The sequence below is a fragment of the Dipodomys merriami genome, unplaced genomic scaffold, assembly GCF_024711535.1.
Source record: "Dipodomys merriami isolate MVZ:Mamm:240054 unplaced genomic scaffold, mDipMer1.0.p SCAF_8, whole genome shotgun sequence".
Classification (NCBI taxonomy): domain Eukaryota; kingdom Metazoa; phylum Chordata; class Mammalia; order Rodentia; family Heteromyidae; genus Dipodomys; species Dipodomys merriami.
In genome coordinates, this window is record NW_027206401.1 from 11,794,341 (window position 1) to 11,812,603 (window position 18,263).

The 18,263-nt window shown below is 43.3% G+C and overlaps 1 protein-coding gene across 1 annotated transcript in view; it reads left to right on the forward strand.

Moving 5' to 3' along the window:
* The first annotated feature begins 1,652 nt into the window (after positions 1-1,652).
* Lats1 (large tumor suppressor kinase 1) overlaps positions 1,653-18,263 on the forward strand; it is a 32,298-nt gene continuing 15,687 nt past the window's right edge. Inside the window, exons 1-4 of the mRNA XM_070010991.1 lie at positions 1,653-2,166; positions 10,380-10,873; positions 14,624-14,771; positions 16,420-17,927. Of these exons, the coding sequence (XP_069867092.1) occupies positions 10,523-10,873; positions 14,624-14,771; positions 16,420-17,927 (2,007 nt within the window). The 5' untranslated portion in view covers positions 1,653-2,166; positions 10,380-10,522. The remainder of the gene's footprint in view (positions 2,167-10,379; positions 10,874-14,623; positions 14,772-16,419; positions 17,928-18,263) is intronic.

Consider the following 18,263-nt stretch of genomic DNA (forward strand, 5'->3'; position numbering starts at 1 on the left):
TTTGGCTTTTTTCTTTTTGCTTATTTGGTACTGAGGAATCTAACCCAGGACCTCAGGCAAGCAAAGCAAGCACTCTACCACTCTACCACCTTCCCAGCCCAAGTGACTCCTATTTTTAGGTGATATTTCCGTTTTTTTTTTTTTTTTTTTTCTTTTTGGTGCTGGTCCTGGGGCTTGCTAATGCTTTATGACTTGAGCCACAGCTCAACATTGGCTTTTCTGGTGCTTAGAGATAAGTGTCTTATGGACTTTTCTATCCTGCCCAGGGTGGCTTTGAACTTCCATCCTCAGATCTCAGTTTGCTGAGTAGCTAGGATTATAGGCCTGAGCCATCAAAGCCTGGCTAATCCTTACATTTTACACACTGCATTCTTTGATCACATTTCTCCGGAGTTAATAAAGTTCATTTTTGCTCCTCACACATATCTGTATAGGAAAGGACTCAGCTTCTTCAGAATTTCTAAAGAAGCCTGTTGAAAGATGACCATCACAATAATACAGATCTACAAATGCAAAGGCCCAGTGTTGTTAGTCCCAAGACTTTACCCACAGTAAGTGCTTCTCTGATCTTTCATCACCATTCCCACCCATGTTTGTCTACTTTTCTGCAAATCATTTCTTCTTTCCTTGTTCTTGTCTTCCACTTCACAGCAGTAAATCTCCCAGAATTGTCTAGGCATTTCCACAATGACAATTGTTCATAGAGATACTTTGCTTTAAAGAGCTTTAAGTGAAGAAATTCCATGGATTGGTGAATCAAGACAAAAAAATTCTGGGAGTATGCACTTCCAAACATAATTCTTCTGGGCTGGACAAGCAGGCCTGAGAACATTCTAGATTTAGGTATCAGAGTTTTAGGGCTGAAAGAGTCCCTATAGGTTACTCACTTATGTAGTTGAAGAAAAAAAAAAGACCCTTAGTGTTGTTAGCAACAACCATATCCTAAAGATAAAACTGCAGGCAAATGTACAATTTACTAGGGCTGAGGCTTGAACTGAGCCCCACTCCCAGCCCTTTATTTCTCAAGGCTTATGCTCCACTACTTCCAGTCCAGCATTTTACTGGTTAATCAGAGACAGTTTCCTGGACTTCTCTGCCTGGACTGGCTTGGAACTGCAATCCCCTGAGCCCCCACCTGAAAAACTAAGATTACAGGTGTGAGCCCCAGCCCCAGGCTAACATGTAATCTTTTAACATCAGAAAAAGTAAGCTTTAATGTTTTATTGCATTTTATTTAATTTTTATAGTTATGCTGTAGTAGAAAATTAATAAAAGGAAACATCTAATATCAACCTACTATGTGTGTGTGTGTCAAAATAGGCAAGTGTCAAAGCCTAGTCTTCAGTTAGGGGCCAACCTGGGCTACATTAAAAGTAAAAGAGGGGCAAAGCCAATGCTCCCAACTTAGCAGGAAGGAAACCCCGCGCATGGCCGTGACTCCAGGGGGTGGCCCTTGGACTCCGGAGGTGGATCTGCTGCCTGACCTTTGCACTGGGCCAGCCGAGGGTATCAGCCGGTCCGCGGCTCGCGGGCCTGACGCGGGGAGCGCTGAGCTTTGCATAGCTATGCCCTAAGCCGAGTCCCGGGTCCGCGGCCAGGCGGGGCGCGGGGCGCTCGGCCCTCGCCGCCCCACAGACAAGGCGTCGCGGGCTGCCTCGCACACGCCGCGTGTCGGGGCGGGGGAGAGCCTCGGCCGCGATCGCGGACGAGACACGTCGGTGGCGGCGGGCGGGAGCGACGTGGGGCGACGCCCACCACGCTCGGGGGACCAGCGGGCAAGCGGCTCGGGCCGGAGGCCGCAACCGGGGCGCCGGCTCCCCTCAGCCTGGCGGCCCGAAGCCCCCAGTCCTCGGCCCCCGCGCAAGCGACGCCGGGAAATGCCCACATCCGGGAATCCTGCAGCGGAGTGCGGCGGCGGCAGCAGCGGCGGCGGCGACACGGAGTGGAAGGCAAAATGGCGGCGGAGGCGGAGGCCTGGTGCTAAGGGGAGAGCCCGGTCCCCGCGACCCCCGCGACGGGCCGCGCAGGGCCGCGGTCGGCCCCCGGCGTCTCTCCCCGCCCAGCCCTTCCCGAAGCCCTCTGGGATAAGTGCGGGGCTCTGGGACCGGCCTCCGCGCCGGCCCTCGGGCCCGTGGCCGCTGTCCAGGAGCCCCGCTGTCCCCGCAGGTAGGTCCGGACCTGGCGGGGCGGGTGGGGCTCGCTCTCCCTTTTCGAGCGGGAGTCGGCTGGGCGGTGGCCGCCGGGGCCCACGCCCATCCCCGCTGGCGGGGGTCCAGGGGCCGCGGTGGACGGGCGTGCTGAGCCGGCCGGGTCGGGGCCTGACTCGGCGGCGGCGGTGACCCCAGCTGAGTCCTGCCCCGGGGAAGTGAAGGTGGGCCGCGCCCGGGCCGCAGGAAGAGCCCCAGGCGCTTGGGCCTGGGACGTGCCGGGCTCTCGCCGGAAAGCCTGCCTCGCTGGCGGCCTTGCGACTCTGGTCTGCCTCTCCCCCCAGCCTGTCCTGAGGGGAGGAAAGAGAAAAGGCCGCTTGGAAGGAAAATTGCAGAAAAAGAACTGCAGTCCTTGGGATCGCCCAAATGTGGCCTGGGTCCTGGGCGTAACTGCGATGATCTCCCGGGAAGTCCCTCTTTCTAGTCCTCCGAGGTGTTAGATCACCGTTCTTAGCTGGAAGGGGTGGGAGAAATAGACGTGTCTTTGTGGACTACGTGTAGGTAAATAAGAGAAGGAAAGAATTACAGGCACGTTGGTCACTGTAACTTGAAAAAGAACTTGGATGACTCTTGGGCGACTTTACCTTCATTCTATGACTTCTTCAGTCGAAAGTCATTTTGTAAGGGAACAGAATTGAATATCCATTCATATGTCAAATATGGCCTTTAGAACTAGAAGTTTCTCTTTTAAGTGAGCCGGGTGTGATCTCTGGTAAAGTGTCACTCCAGTTTTGGAAATGGCTTTGAATGATTGAGATAGTGAAACTTGTTAGACTTTTATGGACTATTGGTTGAAAGTTAAATTGTGTCAGTTTTCCCCTTTGAGGAAGAAGAGGTAGGACATTATGCTTGGAATGAATGTTAGATACCTATCTCTGCTGAGATACCTGCATTTGTGGTTATCTTACCTAAGCTTGTTTCTTAACCTTTAAGTATACAGTCAGGTAAAAAACAGGTTAGTTGATTCCCTGGGGCTGTGGAGGAATTTGACTGATTTTGCAGTAAAAGAAGTAGCATTGTATTCCTCTGACCGGCTGCTTTGGCAAGAAACTAGATCATGGTACAGGTTGGGAAAGGCACATTCTTTCTGTGCCTATTGATTGATTGTGCCTAGCTGCTCTCCAAAATACTTACAAAATACTTCTGCTACCCTTGTTTTTTATGTATGATACCTGGCTTTCATTCTGCAGGGTCAGTGTTTGTTTTTAACGTTAGTCCTTGTTATTCTGTATACATATAGCCTTGGAACAGTTCTTAATCTGGTTGGGTTTTTTTTTTGGGGGGGGGTGCTTTTTTTTTTAGATGTGATGTTTATATTAGAGGACAATTTGTGTACATTAGTGACTAGTCATTGAACAACACTGTTGGTAGAAATGGTCATTTTTCAACATAAAGATAAAAAATGATTGCTTCTCTCCTCCCCTCCCCCCCCATTAACCTCCCTCCAATATTGTAGATTGAACTCGGGACCTCCTGCATACTAGCCAAGTGCTATATCACTGAGCTATATAGAGCCCCTGGATTTTTATTTATTTATTTATTTATTTTAAGACAAGGTCTTGCTTAGTTTGAGGCCCAGACTGACCTCAAACCTGACATCCTGCTGCTTCAGCCTTCTGAGTTGCTGGGATTGTAAGCATGTACCATCAGGTTCAGCTTTTTTCACTTTTGATCAGTTAATTCTTAGAAAATAAATGCAAAAAATGTCATTGTGTACAAATTGTAAATATTGTGTACAAATTGTAAATATTGTTTTCTGAAGAATTAGGCTGGAGTGGGGCCTCTGTGGCTCATGCGTATAATCCTAGCTACTCAGGAGGCTGAGATCTGAGGATTGTGGTTCAAAGCTAGCCTGGGCAGGAAACTCTGTGAGACTCTTATATCCAATAAACTACTCAGAAAACTGGAGGTGGCACTGTGGCTCAAGTGGTAGAGCGCTTGCCTTGAGCTGAAGAGCTGAGGGACAGCGCCCAGGCCTAGAGTTCAAGCCCCATGACCAACAAAAAGAAAAAAGAAAAAAAAGTTAAGGCTGTACTGTACTACTAAGAAACAAACACCTAATTTATTCTCACAACTGATGTGGTCAAAGCATTGAATCAAGCCATCTTTTTATAAGTTTAATTCGATTCAATCCAAGGTAATACTTTGAAGTCTTATTATGTAATGGTGCAATTTTTTGGTTTGTTTGTTTGTTGGTTATGGGACTTGAACTCTGGGCCTGGGCATTGTCCCTGAGCTCTTCAGCTCAAGGAGAGTACTCTACCACTTCTGGTTTTCTAGTGGTTACTTAGAGGTAAGAGTCTCACGAACTTTTCCTGCCCTTCCTGGGTTGCCTTTGAACTGTGATCCTCAGATCTCAGCCTCCTGAGTAGCTAGGATTACAGGCATGAGCCACCAATGCCTAGCTGCAATATATTTTTTACAGAAAAAAATTTTAGGAGAGTGCATGATGCCCAAGTACTGGGGTTAGAACTTAGAACTAGGGTATTCTCCCTTAGCCAGCAGAGGCAGAAAAGTCGTCAGGGGCTCCATCTCCAAAATAACTGGCCAAAAAGCAGTGTTAGAAGTGTAACTCAAGTGGTAAAGCACCAGCTGAGCAAGCCAAGAAAGCTTGAAATCTTGAATTCAAACCCCAGTACTGTCAAAAAAGAAACAAGTGATAATGCCATTGTTGGTCATACTTTGTTGAAATGAATATGAATTAGAATACCTAACAATAAATATCAAAACTATGTATTTTTTCATATATGCACATGTGTCATCTATATATGCACATCTATAGGGTTTGTGTGTGAAATGTATGAGGGATTTGGTTTTTTTTTAAAAAAATTTTTCATTGCTGGGGATCAAATCCAGGGTCTTATGCTTCTCTACCACTGATCTATATACCTCCAATCATATGCATTCTCATTGACTCAGCAATTTCACTTTTAGGAATTTATCATAAGCATTACACTTATTGCTCCTGGTTGGGTGGGGGTGGGGTGGGGGGGCTTAAAGATTGAATGGCCAGATGGATGTCCTGGCTCATGCCTGTAATCCTAGCTACTCAGGAAGCTGAGATCTGAGGATCACAGTTTGAATCCAGCAGAAAAGTCCATGAGACTCTTTACTCCAGTTAACCACAAAAAAGCCAGACACAGAGCTGTGATTCAAGTGGTGGAATGCTAGCCTTGAGCACAAAAGCTCAGGGACAGTGCTCAGGCCCAGAGTTCAAGCCTCAGGGCTGGCAGAAAAAAAAAAAAAAGATTAAATAGTCGAATATTTAAAGTTTTTTTTTAATTAAACAAAACCACTTCCTCGAAGTTACTAAGCTCTTGATTTTACTGTTACCAATCATTTCCTGTGTTGATAATCACAACCAAAGATCACATACATTAGTAACCTTATCTGAGAATTATAGAGCTTCCACTCTTCTTTTTCTCTAATGGGAAGGGTATTAATGTGATCTTTACCTCTGAAGCACTATCTTCATTTTTCTCTCCCTTCTCTCCTTCTCCCTCTCTTCAGTCCCTCTGTCTCCTGGGGTTTTAACTCTGAACCTCACAGTTTCTTGGCTTGCATGCTCAGGTACCTGGTCTTCTACCACTTGAGCCATACCTCTAGCTCAGTTTATTGCTGGTTATTTTAGAGATGGAATCTCATAGATTTTTCTGCCTTGGTGACTTCAAATCATGATCCTCTGGATCTCAAGCCTTCTGAGTAACTAGGATTATAGTCATGGGCCACTAAAGTCCTGCCTATGGCATTTTCTTAGCTTTGATATTTCAGTGGTTTTCAGCATTTTGTAATCCTGATGTTCTGTAATCCTAATATCTCCCTGCTTGTAATATAGAAGCACTACTTTCTGAACTTGAAAATGACTAAATATCTGAACTCTTTTTCTTCAATTCTGCTTTCATCTTAGCTGCTGCTTTTTTGACACTTTGTTTACTTATAATAAGTTCATGTGCCACTTTACCAGTTGATATTGTTCAGGAAAATGTATCATTAGGCAGTCCCATCATTGTATGGTCCTCATGGGAGTGTATTTACACAAACCATCACTCTCATAGTACTGTATATAATCAAGAGATATAGTGGATAAAAGGTATGAGGCTCCTGTGGCATAACTTGGTATAATTCTTTTTGATGGCATTGGAGTTTGAATATAGATCTTCATAGTTGCTGGGCTTGTACTACTAAGCCACACCTCCAGCTATTTTTCATTGGTTATTTTAAGAGAGGATCTCACTTCCTGTCCAGGTGCCCATCTGAGAAACTAGTCTTGAAGACTTTTTCTATCTAGGCTGTCTTGGAACCTGGATCCTCCAATCTCAGCCTCCTATATAGCTTGGGTTGACTGACATGTACCAATGTACCCAGCTATTGGTTGAGAAGGAGTTTTGTGAGCTTCTTGTCCAGGCTGGCCTAGGGTTATGGTCCACAGTCCTCCTATTCTATAGGATTACAGTGCAATCTGCAACCATTCAACTACATTCTTTTTTTTTTTTTTTTTTGTCAGTCCCAGGGCTTGAACTCAGGGCTTGAGCACTGTCCCTGAGCTTCTTTTGCTTAAGGCTAACACTCTACCACTTGAGGCACAGCACCACTTCTGGCTTTTTCTGTTTAGGCCACATTCCCAGCCCTCTACTACAATGTTTATCTTTACTACTAAGTTGGAATATGCTCTGACTATTAAGAAGTCTAGGGCTGGGAAGTTGGCTAAGTGGTAGAGTGCTTGCCTTGCGTGCATGAGGCCCTGGGTTCAATGCCTCAGTACCACATATGCAGAAAAAAAGCCGGAAGTGGCGCTGTGGCTCAAGTGGTAGAGCACTAGCCTTGAGCTGAAGAGCTGAGGGACAGTGCCCAGGCCCAGAGTTCAGGCCCCACAACCAACCAAAAAAAAAAAGTCTAGTATAGTAAACACAGTAGATCCTTAGTATTTGCAAGTTTATGGTTGGAAGGAAACCACCATTGAGGAAAACCAGCAAATGCTCAGGATGCATAGACTTTAAACACGTTTGTCATATCCACTGAGCTACACAATGCATGCACCGTTTGTTTTTTTTCCTTTTCTCTCTCTTCTCTCGCTTGCTTGCTTGCTTGCTTGCTTGCTTGCTTGCTTGCTGTCAGTTTGGGGCTTGAACTCAGGACCTGGGCACACAGTCCTTGAGCTTTTTCGGTCAAGGCTAGTGCTCTACCACTTTGAGTTGTTTCACTTCCAGTTTTTGGTGGGTAATTAAAGATAAGAGTCTCACAGACTTTCCTGTCTAGGCTGGTTTTGAATTGGAATCCTCAGATCTCAGCCTCCTGAGTAACTAAGATTATAGGCATAAGCTACTGACACCAGCCTAATTTTGTTTTTGGTTGCCAGGCCTGGGGCTTGAACACAGGGCATGGGTACTGTCCCTGAGCTTCTTTTGCTCAAGGCTAGCACACTACCACTTGAGCCACAGCTCCACTTCTGACTTTTTCTGTTTATGTGGTAGTGAGGAATTGAACCTAGGGCTTCGTGCATGCTAGACAGGCACTTTACCACTAAGCCACATTCCCAGCTCCTTGCTTTGTTTTTTAAAGATGGTTTCACAATATAGCCCAGCCAGAATCAGAAAGAGACAGAGATAGAGAAAGATACAAAGAAAGAGCTTAGAGCAAGATGTAGTTCCCATGGGCACTCTCCCCAGTAACCTACTTCCTTTAGCTAGGCCTCCACTTTTTAAAGTGTCCTGAAACCCCCTTCTCTCTGTCTGTCTGTCTGTCTGTCTGTCTGTCTGTCTGTCTGTCTGTCTGTCTGTCTGTCTCTCATCCATTTTGGGGCTTGGAGTTTGAACTCAGGGCCTGGGCCCTCTTCCTAATCTTTTTTGGCTTAAGGCTAGTGCTCTACCACTTTGAACCACAGTGTCACGTCACCCATCTCTTGAAGTTTCCTAGAAATAGTACCACCAATGAGGGACCTAGGCTTTAATGCAGATGTCTCTGAAAGACATTGCCTATCAAAACCCTGCTGTACCAATCTTTCTGTCACATAAAGAGCTGTGGGTGTAAGTAGAGTCTTTATCCAGTGGCTTAGAGATCCATATTCTTTCTGTGTTACAAAGCCACCATCTCAAAACATGACCTGCATTGTCATCTAAGCTGGAAGAGTTAGGGAAGCACTGAAGCTTCTAAGCTGCCTCAGCTCAGAACTGGGTATCTGAAAAATAAGTAAAAAGGGCTGGTGATGTAGCCTAAGCAGATCAAGAGCAGGTGCAAGACCCTGAGTTGGAACCTTGTTACTGCCAAAATGGAAAGTATTTTGAACTGGGTACCATTGGCTTATGCTGGTAATCCTAGCTTACTCAGGGGGCAGAGATCTGAAGATTGGGGTTTGAAGCCAGCCAGGCCAGGAGAGTCTGTAAAACTCTTATCTCCAATTAACCATCAAAATCCCAGAAGTGAAGCTATGGCTCAAGTGGTAGAGTGCTAGCCTTGAGCAGAAGCAGCTCAGGGACAGTGTCCAGGCCCTGAAGTTCAAGCCCTTGGACTAGCACTGAAAAAAAAAAAGAAAAGAAGAGAAAGGTTTTCTGGAGAATAAAAGGTTAAGTAAGGTAACTTTGGGCAATACTACATATATTTATGTAATGTATATCATTATGTAAAAGTATATTAGAATATTCAGAATTGATAGTGATTGTATTACATTAGTATCTTGTGACTTATGTAACAAGTAATTGCAAATTTGGTGGTAATCCTCCTAGAGTTCTTGAAGCCAGAAATAAAAAATAAAGGTATCAGCAAGGCTGATCTCCCTCCAGAAGCCTAAAGGCACTAGGAGATCCTAAACTGTTAATCTAGCATTCCTTGGCTTCTGGCCACATCATTGCCGTCTCTGCCTCCATTACTACATTGCTTCCCCTTCTGTTACTTTACATTTTCTGTCTCTGTCTCTTGTGTCCGTAACTCTCTCATGCCAGTAATGGGGCTTGAACTCAGGATTTGGGCACTGTCCCTTAGCTTTTTTCACTCAATACTGGCAATCTACTATGTGAGCCACACTTCCACTATGGCTTTTTGGTGGTTAATTGGAGATAAGAATCTCACACACTTTTCCAAAAGCTCAGGCTGACTTTTTTTTTTTTTTTTTGGTCCGGTCGTGGGGCCTGAACTCTGGGCCTGGGCACTGTCCCTCAGCTCTTCAAGGCTAGCGCTCTACCACTTGAGCCACAGTGTTACTTCTGGCTTTTTTCTTTTTGCTTATGTGGTGCTGAGGAATCGAACCCAGGGCCTCATGCATGCAAGGCAAGCGCTCTACCACTGAGCCACCTTCCCAACCCTCAGGCTGACTTTTAACCACTATCTTCAGATCTCAGCCTCCTGAGGATGGTGGTTCAAAACTAGCCTGGGCAGGAAAGTCTGTGAGCTGTGGCTCATAGTAGAGTGCCTTCAGCAAAAAAACGCTCAGGGACAACACATAAGCCTGAGTTGAAGCCCCAGGACCAGCACAAGAAGTATGTGTAGGGCAGGGACAAAATTTCAAGCTGTGTTTCATGGCACACACCTGTCATACTAGATACATGGAAGTCTGAAGCACAAGTCTAGGCTACATGGCAAGACTGAGGTCTCAAGGAAACGAAAAGGGAGAGGAAGACATTTTATGTTACATACTTATTGCAATAATAAAATTACTTTAACTTTTAAAATATGATTCATATACCTGAATTTTACCCATTTTAGGTATGTATTTTGGTATTTTCTAGCTTGTTTACAGAGCTGCACAGCCATCACTATAGTTTTAGAACAGAAAATGGATTCATTTTATACCTAGTTTTTGGTACTTTGAGTTAAGTTCTGTGTATCCCAGACTATCCTTGAATTTACTAGGTAGTTCAGCCTGGCTTTGAACTCATGGTCTCCCACTTTAGCTTCCCCATGCTGGGATTACAAGCATATACTACCATGCCTAACTATACAGAATTTTTGTAACTTGTTCTTCTAGTTTTTAGTTTTTGAATTTTGGCTTAGCAATACCTTGTAGTATCTGTTCAGGACAGTATATTTAGATAGAACTGTATCATAACTAGTCTGATGGTGGTTGAGGTGGGAAGATTGAAAATCAAGGGTAGCCTGAGCACCTTTAGCCAATCCTTTCTGGAAATAATTAATATTTTAATTTGAAAAGGACTTTATAGTTTTATTAATTTTCTTTTTTAGGGTTATTTGGCTTATAAAGAACTTTAACATTCCTGTGAACTTTATCAAAGGATCATTTTCACTTTTGCTCAAGGAGAAGCTCTAAATCTTTCAAGAAGCATTCACAGAAATCTGCTGTGTGTGTCACATATATAGATGTTTTCATGAAGAGGAGTGAAAAGCCAGAGGGATATAGACAAATGAGGCCTAAGACCTTTCCTGCCAGTAACTACACTGGCAGTAGCCGACAAATGTTGCAAGAAATTCGGGAATCCCTTAGGAATTTATCCAAGCCATCTGATGCTGCTAAAGCTGAACATAATGTTAACAAAATGTCAACTGAAGATCCTCGACAAGTGAGAAACCCACCCAAATTTGGGACACATCATAAAGCCTTACAAGAAATCCGAAATTCTCTGCTCCCATTTGCAAATGAAACAAGTTCTTCTTCCAGGGGTACTTCAGAAGTTAATCCACAGATGTTTCAAGATTTGCAGGCTGCTGGATTTGATGAGGTAAGAACTTTAAAAAACCCAGAAAAGATTCTTAACCTGTGGTACATTACACTTATTAGGCGAGCCCATGCTCAAGTGGTTCACCCTTTATTTTGAAGCTTGTACACACCAAGAACATTCATTCATTCATTCATGCCTTTGTACTGAGGCTTGAACTCAGATGTTAAATGTCTTTTATATCATTGTTTTTAGCATTTTATAAATCCTAAGTTATTCCTTTATTAGCTGTGTCATGTTCAAGGCCACTGCTTCCTTTTTTTATGGTTGTTGGAGGCAGTTTTCTTATGTACCTCAGACTTGAACAATGTGTAGCCTAGCCCAGGTTGGCCCTCTTGTTAATCTCTACCCCAAACATACTTCAGCTTTCTATATATAGTCATTTTGTTGAGCAGTTTGTTGGTTGTTCAAAGGAGTTACACTGTTGGACTCCTCTCCTACCTATACCATCTTTAAATGAATTTGCTTGTGTGTATATGTTATCATGTATATTTGTATATTAGATCTAATTTCCACATATGAGAGAAAACATGCATCATTAAGATCAGTAACTTTTTCAAGAAAGGGAAAGGACCTTGGGTGGGCAACAGGTTCCTAACTCACCCTTTCTGTGGTTAGTTTCATGTCATCTTCAGTTTTGTTTTTTTTAAATAGGATAATCATGTTATTAGCCTATCACCATGTCACCTTTTCTAAGCCATTTCTCATTTTTATTTGTTTATTTTTTTGGTCAGTTGTAGGGCCTGAACTGTGGGCCTGGGTGCTGTCCCTGAGCTCCTCAGCTCAAGGCTAGAGCTCTACCACTTGAGCCACAGCGCCACTGCTGCCTTTTTCTTTTTCTTTTTTTTTTTTTTGGGTCCGGTCGTGGGGCCTGAACTCTGGGCTTGGGCGCTGTCCCTCAGCTCTTCAGCTCAAGGCTAGCGCTATACCACTTGAGCCACAGCGCCACTTCTGGCTTTTTTTCTTATATGGTGCTGAGGAATTGAACCCAGGGCCTCAGGCATGCAAGGCAAGCACTCTACCACTGAGCCACCTTCCCAGCCCACTGCTGCCTTTTTCTGCTTATGTGGTGCTGACGAATCAAACCCTCATGCATGCAAGGCAAGCACTGTATCACTGAGCCACCTGCCTAGCCCCATTTCTCATTTTTTTTAAAAATTTTATTTGTGAACATACTGTACAGAGGGGTTACAATTACATGGGCAGGATAACGCATACATTTCTTACCAAGCATTGCAGCTTCCTCCTTTGTTTACCCTTCACCTCCCTTCCCAGCCTCCCCCTCCCCCATTTCTCATTTTTAAGTGAAATAAAATCCTCTAGGATAGCTGGGTGCCAGTGGCTCACACCTATAATCCTAGCTACTCAGGAGGCTGAGATCTGAGGATCTCGGTTCAAAGCCAGCCCGAGCAGGAAGGTTCATGAGACTCTTATCTCCAATAAACCGCTAGAAAACCAGAAGTGGTGCTGTGGCTCAAGCGGTTGAGCACTCTCCTTGAGCTGAAGAGCACAAGGACAGCGCCCAAGCCCAGAGTTCAAGCCCCACGACCGACAACAACAACAACAAAATTCTCTAGGACAAAGTAGTTGCTTCCCTCTTGTAGAGTGTTTGTCTGTATACGCTTTGCATAGTAGTGTATAATTTTATTATTACATTTAACATAAAGGATAAGGGGTAGAGGAAAATAGCTAGCATTTGAACTCCAGGAACTGTATTTATATACTTTACATGTTTTTGCATTTTATCCTCACATAAATTTCAAACACCTAGCCTCAGTTGAAGAAACTGAGGATCTGAAATGTAAAATAACTTATCGAAGTTCACACAGTTTTAAAGTGGAGTTGCTGGAACTCAACCTTGGGTGAGAGTGATTCCAAATTCTCTTAGTTCCACCATACTGTCTAACCTCTTAAAGTCTGGATCACAAAATTAAATCTAATCTGAGTATTTTTTCCCCCACTATTTTTCCTGTATATATGTCCCTGAATAAGGGTTTCCAGAAATGTGGTGGCTCACACATGTAATCCTAGCTATTCAGAAGTATTTGAGGATCATGGTTGGAAGCCAGTCCAGGCAGAGAAGTCCATGAGATGTGTGTGTGTGTTTTATTGGTTGTGTGGCTTGAACTCTGGTTCTGGGTGCTGTCCCTCAGCTCTTCAGCTCAAGACTAGCACTCTACACTTGATCCACAGCGCCACTTCCAGCTTTCTGGTGATTTATTGGTGATAAGAGTCACACAGACTTTCCTGCCCAGGCTGGCTTTGAACTGCAGTCCTCAGATCTCAGCCTCCTGAGCTAGGATTACAGGTATGAGCCACCAGAGCCGGCAAAGACTTTTGTATGTATGTATGTATGTATGTATGTATATATGTATATATGTATATATGTATGTATTTTATTGGTTGTGGGGCTTGAACTCTGGGTCTGGGTGCTGTCCACAGCGTCACTTCTGTTTTTCTGGTGGTTTATTGGAGATAAGAGTCTCACAGACTTTCCTGCCCTGGCTGGCTTTGAACTGCGATCCTCAGATCTCTGTCTTCTGAGTAGCTAGGATTACAGGCGTGAGCCACCAGTACCCAGTCTGAGACTTTTGTTTTTAATTAGCCACCAACAGCTGGTAGTGGAGTCGTGGTAGAATGCCAGCTTTGAGCAAAACTGCTAAGGGACAATGCTTTTGGCCCTGAGGTCAGACCCCAGTACCAGAACTCCCTACCACTCCAAAAAAAAAAAAAAATCCAGAACTGTATAGCTCTTTTCCTGGTATGCGTAAGTGATAATATACTTAATAATATGTTTTAGTTTTTAAAAGTCATTTCTGGGTTTTTGTTTGGAGAGGGGATAGTACTTGGGTATGAAATCTTGCACTCTGCAGTGTCTCCAGCCCTTCTTGCCATCGTTATTTTTCAGATAAAGTCTCACTTTTAACATGGACTTTGCTGGTCTTCATTCTTTCTATTTATTTCCTGTGTAGTTGGAATGACAGGTGCACACCACCATATACACCAGCTTTTTATTGGTTGAGATGAGGAGGTCTTGTGAGCTTTTTGCCTGGGTTTTCCTTGAACCATGATTCTCTTGAGACACAGCACCACTTCTAGTTTTTTGTTGGTTAATTGGAGATGAGTCTCATGGACTTTCCTGCCTGAGCTGACTTTGAACTGCGATCCTTAGATCTCAGCCTCCTGAGTAGCTAGGACTACAGACGTGAGCCACTAGTACCTGGTTAAGTTTTTGTTTTATTTTAACAATCTGATAATTTTTGTTTATATAAGAATGAAGTTAAGAAAAAAAAAAAAAAGAATGAAGTTAAGAATGTAATGTGGGGCTGGGAAGGTAGCTCAGTGGTAGAGCACTTGCCTTGCATGCATGAGGCCCTGGGTACGATTCCTCAGCACCACATAAGCAGGGAAAAAAAAAGCCGGAAGTGGAGCTGTAGCTCAAGTGGCAGAGTGCTAGCCTTGAGCTGAAGAGCTGAGGGACAGCGCCCAGCCCCACAGTTCAGGCCCCATGAAAAAAAAAATGTAATGTAACAGAAATCTGAGAATATTAAAGGAACTAAATGATTTCAGGGTTTTTGGTTTCTTTAGTAGTTTGAGATTTATTTTTTTTTAATTTGTTTTTGTTTGTGGTGGTTATAAACATGATGTTAATATGGTGGTTTGAGGACTCATTCTTCATTATGAATTTCTTTTAAGTTTATGCATACTAATGGTATTGTTTTAATTTTGTATCTTGTTCAAACTTCATATCAGGATATGGTTATGCAAGCTCTTCAAAAAACTAATAACAGAAGTATAGAAGCAGCAATTGAATTCATTAGTAAAATGAGTTATCAAGATCCTCGACGGGAGCAGATGGCAGCAGCAGCTGCCAGACCTGTTAATGCCAGCTTGAAAACAGGTGATTCATCAAACACGTTTTCTCTAATCTCTTGCAGTATAGTTGTACAACACTTGACTATATCAAATCTTTCCTCTTAGAAATTGCTAACAGCATGCCAGGTGCTGGTGGTAACATCTGTAATCCTAACTACTCAGGAGGCTGAGATCTGAGGATCTCAATTCAAAGCCAGAAGGGGCAGGAAAGTCCGTGAGACATTTTTCTCCAATTAACCACCAGAAAACCTGAAGTGGAACTGTTGCTAAAAGTAGTAGAACACTAGCTTTGAGCAAAAAAGCTCAGGGACAGGGCCCTGGTCCTGAGTCAGGCACCATGACTGACAAATAAATAGGAACAAACAATATCAGGCACAGTATTATCTATAGAAAATATATATCTAACTTGTATATCTCATATTTCACTAATGACAAGGAAGGAAAATGATAGATTAAGGGACCTTATTTGTTTTGTAAATTTGAGCTATGAACATCTATTACCTAGTCAAGAATAAGTTGGAAAAGCTGGGCACCAGTGGCTCATGCCTGTAATCCTGGCTACACAGGAGGCTGAGATCTAAGGATCCACGGTTCAAAGCCAGCCTGGGTAGGAAAGTCCATGAAACTCTTATGTCCAATAAACCACTCAGAAAACTGGAAGTGGTGCTGTGGCTCAAGCAGTAGAGTGCTTGCCTTGAGCTGAAGAGCTGAGGGACAGCACCCAAGCCCAGAGTTCAAGACCCATGACCGACAAAAAAAAAAGAAGTTGGAAAAGTAAAACTGTTTACTCAAAACTCATTTTTTATACCTTTTTTGCCTTTGCCCTAAATAAGGTTAGTTAACACATATCATTTCACTTTGGGTGGGATACACAGTTAAAAACATACTCTCCTGCTGGGCAATGATATATCATGCCTTTAATCCTAGCTACTCAGGAGGCTGAGACCTGAAGATACAGGAAAGTTCATGTGGTTCTTTATCTCCATTTAACCACCAAAAACCCAGAAGTGGAGCTGAGGATCAAGTGGTAGAGTGCTAGCCTTGAGCACAAAAGATCAAGGACAGCACTCAGTCCCTGAGTTCAAGCCCCAGGACCAGCAGGAAAGAAAAATCTACTATTCAAGAAGCTGAGACTGAGGGTGGCAGATGGTAACCAGCCTGGGCAGGAAAGTCCATGAGACTCATCTCTAATAAACTACTAAATAAAAGCAGGGAGTGGAACTGTGGCTCAAGTAGTAGAGTGCTATCCTGGAGCAAAAAAAAAGGTTAGGGACAGCAGCCGAACCCTGAGCATAAGTCCCAGGACCAACACACATATACACACACACACACTAATGATGATAATAATTTACTCCTTTAGAACCATGTGTGATGGAATATAGAACAAAATCTTAGCATTTAGGAGACTAGGTTGGAGGATAATGAGTTTGAGGCCTGCCTAGACTACATAACAAGATCCTGTCTCAAAATCAGCCAGTCTACTTTCTTAGAAGTTTTTAAGAATACATTATTATTAACCATAGTCAACTTGTTGTACAATGAGTCTCTTGAACATATTCCTATTCTTACAGTTCTTCAAAGGGAATTACAACTTAGTAGTATCAGAGGTCTAAGCTAAATTTTTCAAAAAGAAGTGTTTAAAAACATGATTTTTCTCTCTTTTATCACCATAGGGAGTGTACAACATTCAATTAACCGCAAACAAAGCTGGAAAGGTTCTAAAGAGTCCTTAGTTCCTCAGAGACATGGACAGCCTCTAGGAGAAAACGTGGCCTATCGTTCTGAAAGTCCCAACTCACAGACAGATGCAGGAAGACCCTTGTCTGGATCTGGTATTACAGCATTTGTTCAAGCTCACCCAAGCAATGGTCAAAGAGTGAACCCACCACCACCACCTCAAGTAAGGAGTGTCACTCCTCCACCGCCCCCAAGAGGCCAGACTCCCCCTCCACGAGGTACAACTCCACCTCCCTCTGCATGGGAACCAAACTCTCAAACAAAGCGCTATTCTGGGAATATGGAATATGTGATATCTCGAATTTCCCCTGTTCCACCTGGGGCATGGCAGGAGAGCTATCCTCCACCACCTCTGACCACTTCTCCCATGAATCCTCCTAATCAGGGACAGAGAGGCATTAATTCTGTTCCTGTTGGCAGACAACCAATCATCATGCAGAGTTCTAACAAATACAGCTTTCCACCTGTGAGACCTGGAATGCAGAATGGTGGTCAAACTGACTTTATGATACACCAGAATGTTGCTCCCGCTGTCCCTGTTAATCGGCAGCCACCCCCTCCATATCCTCTGGCCCCAGCTAATGGACAAAGCCCTTGCGCTTTACAAGCAGGAGGATCTGCTGCTCCTTCATCATATACTAATGGAAATATTCCTCAATCTATGATGGTGCCAAATAGAAATAGTCATAACATGGAACTGTATAACATTAACGTACCTGGACTACAAACAACTTGGCCTCAGTCATCATCTGCTCCTGCCCAGTCATCCCCCAGCAGTGGGCATGAGATTCCTACATGGCAACCTAACATACCAGTGAGGTCAAATTCTTTTAATAACCCATTAGGAAATAGAACAAGTCACTCTGCCAATTCTCAGCCTTCAGCTACAACAGTCACTGCAATCACACCAGCTCCTATTCAACAGCCCGTGAAAAGCATGCGTGTATTAAAACCAGAACTACAAACTGCTTTAGCACCTACCCATCCTTCCTGGATGCCACAACCAATTCAAACTGTTCAACCTAGCCCTTTTTCTGAGGGTACCACTTCAAGTATAACGGTTAAGCCATCTGTTGCTGAAGCACCAAATTATCAAGGTCCACCACCACCTTATCCAAAACACTTACTACACCAAAATCCATCTGTTCCTCCGTATGAGTCAATAAATAAATCTTGTAAAGAGGACCAGACTGGCTTGCCCAAGGAAGATGAGGGTGAGAAGAATTTTGAAAATGATAATGGAGATAAAGAAAAGAAACAGATTACAACCTCACCTATCACTGTGCGGAAAAACAAGAAAGATGAAGAACGAAGGGAATCTCGTATTCAGAGTTATTCTCCCCAGGCGTTTAAATTTTTTATGGAGCAACATGTAGAAAATGTCCTCAAATCTCATCAGCAACGTCTCCATCGTAAAAAACAATTAGAGAATGAAATGATGCGGGTAAAACCTTTTAAAATATTTATTTTATACTTGATCATGTGTTCTTATCATTTATTTTAAAATACTGTATTCCAGTGTTTGTTTCTCTTGTTATAACTGTAATGTTACTATCCATTTAAATGAGACCGATTTACTCAGAATTTCCTGAAAGTTCAGGAAAGTCAAGAAAAATATAATTTAGTGTAGAATTATAATTTAGTGTGGGAACCTCTCCACATAAATCTGAATATGCTAATAATAAGAAAAAAATTATAATGTATTAGGTATATATAATTCTTTTATATGGAAATATATGTGTTGCATGTTATCTTACAACATTTAGAAATCAGCTAGAAG